Source organism: Myiozetetes cayanensis, unplaced genomic scaffold (assembly GCF_022539395.1).
Source record: "Myiozetetes cayanensis isolate MyiCay16 unplaced genomic scaffold, myiCay2020 scf34, whole genome shotgun sequence".
NCBI classification, from domain to species: domain Eukaryota; kingdom Metazoa; phylum Chordata; class Aves; order Passeriformes; family Tyrannidae; genus Myiozetetes; species Myiozetetes cayanensis.
Window position 1 is genome coordinate 164,150 of NW_026087566.1, and position 8,138 is coordinate 172,287.

General features: G+C 57.5%; 1 protein-coding gene across 1 annotated transcript; it reads left to right on the forward strand.

The window, feature by feature from the left end:
- The first annotated feature begins 16 nt into the window (after positions 1-16).
- Positions 17-7,207, forward strand: CCDC43 (coiled-coil domain containing 43). The gene is made up of 5 exons (XM_050327564.1): positions 17-395; positions 1,964-2,051; positions 3,857-3,995; positions 4,604-4,662; positions 5,775-7,207. Exons 1-5 carry the CDS (start codon positions 171-173, stop codon positions 5,954-5,956), a joined length of 693 nt encoding a protein of 230 aa, XP_050183521.1. The 5' UTR covers positions 17-170; the 3' UTR covers positions 5,957-7,207.
- Positions 7,208-8,138: the final 931 nt, after the last annotated feature.

The following is an 8,138-nucleotide window of genomic DNA, read 5'->3' on the forward strand; positions in this document are numbered from 1 at the left end:
GCGGGGAGCACCGGGGGCACGGGGGGCACTCGGAATCGCCCCCCGCTCCCGCCGCTCCCGCTCGGGCACCGACCCCGACCCCCGGCCCCGCCGATCCCGCCGCTCTCGCCGCCGACACAAGTCTGTCCCCGCGCGGCCGCCGTACCCCCCCACCCCTCCGGAGGCGCAAGATGGCGGCGCCCGGCGGGGCGGCCGCGGCCCCGATCCCGAACGCGATCCCGAACCAGATCCCGGTCCCGGCCCCGCCGCCGTTCCCGGCCTGGCTCGCGGCGCGGCTGGACGCGCTGGGGCTGGACCGCGCCGTGTACGGCGCCTACATCGAGGGGCTGCTGCGGGAGGAGGAGAGCGACGAGGAGCGGCTGGAGGCGCTGCGGGCCGTGCTCGCCGCCTGCCTGGTGAGGGCCGGGGCAGCCGGGGAGAACGGGGGCAGGGCCTCGCCGGGGTTCCCGCACGGCCCGGGAGGTGACGCCGGGGGGGCTCTGTGGGGTCCGGCGGGGGACAGGGGGTGCCAGGCGGGGCCGCTCCCGGGGTGGGTCAGCCCCTTCCTGGGGTGCATGACCCCCTTCCCGGCTGGATCACCCCCTTCCCGGGGAGGGACACACCTCCGCCGGCCTTTCTGTGCCCTCCCCGGGCCCCTGGGGGTGTTTTCGGTGGGTGGTGGTGGCCGGGCAGGGGGCTCTGGGGGGCTCGGCCATCCCCGTTATTTGCGTGCGGGGCTCGGGGGTCAATCCTGGGAGAGCCCTGGCCTGGTTTGAGAGGCGACTTATAAGGATAAATCCCCCGGCGAAGCCCTCGGAGGGTGCCGGGAGCTGCTCCCGCGTGGTGTCCGCCGGGATGGGCAGGAACAGCCGCGGGGAGAGCTCAGGGCTGGTCTCTGCCCCTGCCACATTCCTGGGACAGAGCCAGGACGGGATTTCCCTTTGCTGACATTCTGGGCTTGGGCTGTTTTCCCTTTGCTCCCCAGTCCTGAGTTCCCATCGAGTCCAGGGCTGTTTGTGCCCTGTCCCTGTCCCACCACAGCCTGTTCCTTCTCCTCCTTTGCTCCTTTGCAGCTTCCAGCTCAGTTTGATTTTTCTGCAGTTCCTGTAAAACGTGTTTTTTTTGTCTGTTGAACACTCAGACTCTGTAATCACTGTTTTTAGTATGTTCTTTTTTCCCCTTTATTTGTAGGTTCTGTGCTTATTTCTCTATTGACCTGTGAAACAATTTGGTGAATTGGGGCTTTTCTTGCCAAGTCTTTTCTCTTAGTTCTGTGTGCAAATTCCGGGTGATTTTTTGGTTTCTTTGTTTGTTTTTCTTTGCTCATTTGTTTGTTTTTCACAGCCCTTCTGAAAGTGAAGCTCAGGTGACATCTGACTCGTGTCTGTGGTTCCTGACCATGCCTTGCACTAGTTCATGAGTTCATTCAGGTGTCACCATTTCTAATCAAGGAATTTAAAAGTGGGTTCTGTTTCTGTCCAGTTCTTCTCTTCAAACCAACAGAACCTGGCTCTCTTTTGTTTTCTGTGGTTGTTTTCTGTCTGTATTCACTGAACTCCAAACCAACCTCATCTGTGCTGGTTTCGTTGTTAATCTTCATTTCTCTTCCCATTCCTGTGCCTTGGCAATCCCTTCCCTGATTTCCTTCCTCCTGCCCACCGAGACAGGTGCCCAGGGAATGTGTCTCTCCCAGCTTTCTCTCCAGGCTCAGTATAAATTCCCTTATCCTTCTGCCAGCCTTGCTTCCCTGCATTCCCTGCACCCAGGGGAGCCCATCCACTCACAGGATCCTTCTGCCATGAGTGTTCCTGGGCACTTGGAAACCCTCCTGTCTCAGGACCATGGGGAACCAGAGCCCTGTGGGTGTGCTCTCTGAGCAGATTCGGGGTGAAAAGCTGTGTCCTGAGCTCACTGCTCCAGTTCTTTGCAGCTGCTGCTTCTCCTGTCTGAGCCCAAGGCTGAGGAATCTCCTTTCCCTCCTTAGGAAGAAGATCTCCTGAACGATGTGTGCAGGGAGGTGGTGGAGAAGTGGTCTGACTCTCAGGTTGTTGATGCCAAAGAGGAAAAAGAAGGTACTGTACTCTCAGGGGTGCTGACCTGCCCCTCATTCCATCACAGCTCAGTTTCTGTTTCATCCTGAGCTGTGGAATGGGAACGAGCAGTCTCACTTTGGGCTGCCCCTGCTGCTCTTGGGGCTCATCTCCCTTCAGGGGAAAAGCTCTTTTTTGTTTATTTTTTTCTTCCCCCTGTAGGATATTTTTTTTGCTGGTGGGGTTGGATGCCATGGTCATTAAGGTCCAACCTGAACCATTCTGGGATTTTTTTTCAGGACTCTTTCCCAGTACACCCAGGGCTGTCTCTGCTCAGCCCTGGCACTGCAGCTGCACTCTGGGGGAATATGCAGCAGTTATGGCATAAAACACCTGTGCTGCTCCAGTTTCTGCCAGTCTGGGAGGCATCTGGTTTGGACAGGCAGCTGGAGAGCTGGGCTGTGCCTGCTGCTGACCCCAGCAAAACATCCCTGCTTCCTCTTCCAGCATCTTCCCTTCAAACTCCTTTTTTTCCCATAAATGCTTGTGAGGGCTGAACCATCACTGCTCCTTCCCCAGCTGTGGGTACAGTCCCACTGTCCCTGTGTCCCCTGAGTCCATCCCTGGGCCCTGTGCTGGAAGGATTTGCTGGTCCAAGCACACCGGGATCAGTGAGTGACATTCCAGCAGCAGGGAGCTGACCCTAGCCCAGGACGAGGGAACATCCCTTTGGGCTACACCCTGATTTGTTTGCTCTGCAGTTGGCTGTCACTCCTGGTAGCAAACAGCTCATTTTTACTGCCCAAAGTCACCCGGGAGTGGCTCTGGCAGTGCCCAAGCCCAGCGTCCCCCTCACCCCTGGGCACGGCGGCTCCACCGCGCAGCAGCTCCGTGGCTTTCCCCAAAATTCTTGGCCTGACCTTGCCTTTCCCAGGCATCAGATAAAATAAATTCCTGCTGGGGACAAGTGACTGGGATGGCTGGAGCTGCTGCTGGGCTCCTCCTGCTCCTGCCAGTGCTCGCCCCTCGGGGATTTGTCTTGTCACAGAAGGGCAGCAAAGGGTGTCTGAGTTCATGGAATTCAGGGTTTAATTATTTCACTGGGGTTCCATCACAGGATAAATCCCCACTGAAGTCTGTGTTCTACTCAGAACAGCAGAATCCTGAGGGTAAGTGATTGACAGGCTACAAAATGATTTGGTGTCAAAAGTCGGAGGTCGTTTTAGGAAATGGGCAGGAGGATTTCGGTGCTAAAGGTAAATCAGCTGTTGGTGTCTCTTGGCTGGGAGAAAAGGGAGAGCACAGCACTGCTCCCTCACTTTGGGTTTCCAGAAATATCTCTTCAGTGGGCTTTTAAATATGTACTTAAATAAACTTATTAAGCTGCTTTGAAGTGGAAGAGAATGTGATTTGGAGTCAAGTGTATTTTCCTTAGGCAGGGCCTGAGTGATTCCAGTTTCTTTGTGGATCTTCCCTTGCTCCAGGAGTAACGGTGTGTGCAGGTGGCTGGCACAGCACAGGGAATTCCCCTTGCAGGGAGAAGCCGTTGTCACCCTCTGTTGTCACTGTGTCACCCCCAGACCAGTCCTGGCCCAAACCAGTCCCACTGTGGCTCCCCTGCAGCTCTGGCTCCCACAGATCCCCGCTGGAATTCCCCAAAGCAGCCAGCTCTGACTTTGGGAGAGGCTTGTGGGAGGGAGGGAGGGAGGGGGTGTTTTTGGCTCCCTCTGGGTGAGCTCTTTGTCCCACAGGACACGCTGGGGCTGCAGAGGGAGGAGGCAGCGATGGCCCCGGGGCTCGGGGCCGTGTCTGCAGCACGGGCTGACACCTTCCCCCTCTCCTGCCAGATGAGGTGCAGGCCATCGCCAGCATGATGGAGAAGCAGGCCAGGATTGTGGTGAAGCCCAAGGAGGTCTCCTCCCAGGAGGAGAAGCAGAGGAAGGCTGCTCTCCTGGCCCAGTACGCCAACGTGACCGACGAGGAGGAATATCCTTCCCTGTGCCGGCTGAGACTCAGGGCTTGGGGGGACAATATCTGCTCTAAACTTCCAACAGCAACACCCTCCCAGCTCTGAAGGGTCTGGTGGGGAGAGCTGGGGAAACTTTCCAGTCTTCCTTCTCTGTGGCAAAGTAACTTCTATGGACAAAGCATGGAAGCTCCCAGTTTGTGGAGCGCTGGGAGTGGATGCTCCCTGGAGGGTGTTCCTGCCACCAACACATGGCTGGGAAGGTTTGCCCAGCCCAGGGGTGGCAGGAGACCCCCTGTCCCTCTGTGAGATGGTGCTGAGTTTATCTCTTGCTTTCTGAGGAGAAATCTGCTGAAAAAATCCTCTACAGAGTGCGTGTGGAGTGGGAGGGTTTGGGGGTCGCTCTTGGTGGTGCTGAAGAGGGAACCCTTCCCTGTACAGAGAGGGAATTGTACCCAGCCCTGGAGCAGCAGGAGCTGAGGGTGGGGGTTGTGCCTTCCTGGTCTGTGTGAGTTCAGCTGCTCCCTCCTGCCTTGATAAGGTTGTTATTTGAGGTGTTTGGAGTGAAGTGTGAGCGTAGAGAGGCACAAGTTCATTACTGATGTCCCTGTTTCCTTAATTCTCTCACTGGTGGGGACGAGCAGGATGGACCGACTGGGACAGCTGTAAACATTGGATCTGAAAAATGTATCCTTTGAGCTCCTGGTGACTCAGGCTGTTTGGGCAGGCAGGCAGCCCCCATGGGGAGCTTCCCATCATCCTTCCTTCCCTGTGCTCATCTCCCTGTTTCTTTAGGGCCACCTTTCCAGCCTGGGCACTGGTTTTGCTCTCCGCGTAGCCCGACCTTGCAGTGACAGTGACAGTGCCCTGTCAGACCATTCCCTTCCTCTCCCCTGTTCCTTCCTTCCCTCTTCCACCTCCCTGCAGCTTCACAGAACAAGGACAATCCCCCCAGAACTCAGATTAATGTTAACTGGTGTCCAGAGAGGGAAATCACAGCAGGAATGAGGCTCCTCAGGCCACGGCACAGCTCCGGGTGGGCAGGACCGAGGGTCCCGTGTCCATCTCAGGATGGTGATTTGGGACAGTCCTTGAGCTCCCAGCTGGCAAGTTTAAGATGGAAGCAGGTTTTATCACATAATTAAATATGAAAGGTAACTTATTCCTGCCCCCACATTAGGGACAGGTATGTATCTGCACATGCATGCATGTACACACATGTATATGTGTGTTAGAACATGTCTCACAGCTGCAGTGAAGTCACTCAGAGGCTGTACCCTGGGTGTTTTCTTCCTCTCAGGTCTGTAGAGGTTTGACACATTTTTTTACACATTCAGTCTTAAGAACCTGGAGGCAACTTTATTTTTCTAGGAAAAAATGGTAGAATCATTAAAGATTGGAAAAACCTTCTGAGATCATCCAGTCCAACCCTCCCTCAGCACTGACCTGTGTCCCCAAGGCCACATTCGAACACCTTTTAAATCCCTCCAGGGATGGGGACTCCACCACTGCCCTGGGCAGCTGTGCCAGGGCTGGACAGCCCTTTCCATGAAGGAATATTCCCAATATCCAACCCCACCTCCCTTAGCCGCTCCTGCTGCTTCAGACCCCTCCTTCTCACAGAGCCTGCGTTTATTCTGACTTTTCCACCTGGAAAGACAGACCCCTTTTCCTTTCTCCATTCCTCATTCCCCAGTTCCTACCTGCCTGGTGAGGAAGCAGGAGTGGGAGGTGGCAGGTGAGGGGGGAGGTGGAATGAACTCCTCGGCTGGAGCGTTGTCAGCCCTTGACCCCCCCAGCGCTGTTCCGGAACACCAACGTGGAGGACGTGCTGAACGCCAGGAAGCTGGAGCGGGAGCTGCTGCGGGATGAGTTCCAGAGGAAAAAAGAGCAGGATAAACTGCAGAGGGAGAAGGACAAGCTGGCCAAGCAGGAGCGGAAGGAGAAGAAGCGGACACAGAAGGGCGAGCGGAAGCGGTAGCCGGTGATTCCCAGTTGGACTCTCGAGGGATAAAATTAATTCTGAATACGGTGTGTGTTTAAAAAAGCAGCAGGAATTGTGGGCACATGCCTGGGAGTGGTTCTTGGGAGGTATTTCTTTTTTTTGGTTTGTTACGTAGCAGAAAAGAAACTCTGGGCAGCTCCTGGCCCCGCGTGCCCTGTGCTTGTGGTGTCAGTGTCCCCGTCGGTGCTCGTGGCCAGTGTCTGTACCAAAGAAGGGTGAAGTGATTATGTCCATGGTGTTCAATTGATCCATTTTTACTTCTGACCACCCCAGAGCAGAGCACGGTGGAGGAGTTTGGTCAGGTCAGGACACGCTGCTGCTCCGGGGCAGACGTGGCTTTATTTACACAAGCCTTGAAAAACGTCCTTGCAAATCCCTGTGTTTGTGCTGCCAAGAACAACGGGACGGCCCTGCTCGGGCTGGAGCAGGACTGGAGCTGGGCTCAGTGTGGGCAGTGCTGGTCTGCAGCAAAGGAACGGAGTGTGTGAACTAGAGATGAGCTGCAGCGACACCACTGCATCACCCATGGGCTGTGGGTGAGGGAAACGCCCCGTGGGCCGGAGCATCGGCCTCTGCAGCAGCAAACCACACTCCTTACAGGATTTTAAGGCTCCAGGTAGCTGGAAAATGGTGCTCCCCAGCTCCCTGATGTTCTGAGGGGGAGAACATAGACTGTTATTTCCACAGCTGTTGCCAGGGTGAAGCTCTGAGGCCGTCTGGGCACCGAGCAGGGCGAGCCGGGGATGTGCTGAAGCCACCAGCCTGTTGCTCTCCCCGGGCACAGCTCCCATCAGGAACCAGGGTCTGGATGCTTTTCCTGCCCCAAAGGGCTCGTCCCTGCTGTTCCAGCCTTCCTTGTGACGGTGTCACCCACCCTGGGAAGGAAAACACTAATGCTGTGAATGGAGGGGAAGGAGGAGCTGCAGCATTTCGGGGCCCTGTGCCTTGGCCCTGGGCCACATCCTGCTCTGGCTGCCTGTTGGCTGCGACGTGCCCTGTGCTCCTGAACTGCTGAGCTCCTGCACTCCTGTGCTCCTGAACTGCTGAGCTCCTGTGGCTGTGACCTCCTGAACTCCTGTGGTCCTGAGTTCCAGGGTGCCTGACCCGGCACCTGCTTTTGGCACCGCTCTGACTGCAGGGCCAGGCCTCCCCCCAGCCCCTGCTGCGCGTGTGACTCTGCAACTGCTTTGTCTTTGGACTTGAACAATAAACCTGGTTGGCCAAGGAGTGGTTCCTCTGCCTCAGTGACGTGGCAGCTCGCGTTGTGGTGCCTGTGGAGCAGTGCCCTCTGTCCCGTGTCTGCCGGGCTGCAGGTCCTGCTCCATTCACGCCTCGTTTCCCAGGGCTGTGGTGCCCCTTTTGCCCTTGCCGGGCACTGTCCCAGCTGTGCCTCTCCCTAGGGCTCAGCTCCCAGGCTGGCCTGGAGCACTGTGCTGGATCCTGGCTGGCTCCTGGTGTTTCCAGTGGCTCAGGCAGCTGCCGCGGGCGGAGGCAGCTCTTGAGGGAGGGTCTGTCACTCGCTGGGCTGGCTTTCACCTTTTCCTGGGCCCTGGGCTGAGGCTCTGCCCTCCCACGGGGCTGGGAGCTGTTGGTACCCAGGTGATCTCCCTCCAGCTCACTTGCTCTGGCAGCAGCAGCTGCCCACCCCTGCCAGCAGACGTTCTGGAGCGGGCACCCAGAGCTCTGCCACCTGCCCAGCCCTTGGGTGCCAAGGAAAACACCAGCCCGGGGCTGGAGCTGCCACCTGCAGGGACACGGCACAGCTGAGCCCCTCATGGCCTCTTGAGACCTCTGGTTGTGAGGGGGGGCACCATTCACCTCCCCACGAGGAGCAGGAGCCCCCTCTGTCCAGGAACAACAGGATGTGTGTGCACATTCCATAGGAATGGATGCAAGGAAGGCACAGTCACACACACGGTGGGAACAGGCTCCTACAGCCCCGCAGTTCCCTCTGCAGGTACCGCTGTCCCCTGCACCCCCAGCCGGGCTGGGCTGGGCTGGGCTGGGCTGGGCTGGTGTGTCTGGCTGGTCAAGGCCTCGCTCTGCTGTTGGAAAGGCCCTGCCAGGGACAGGGATCAGGAGCAAGGGGAGGTCCAGCTTCCAGCACTGTCCTGGGGCTGTGGAACCACAGCCAGGAGCAGCACCATGGCAGCAGCCA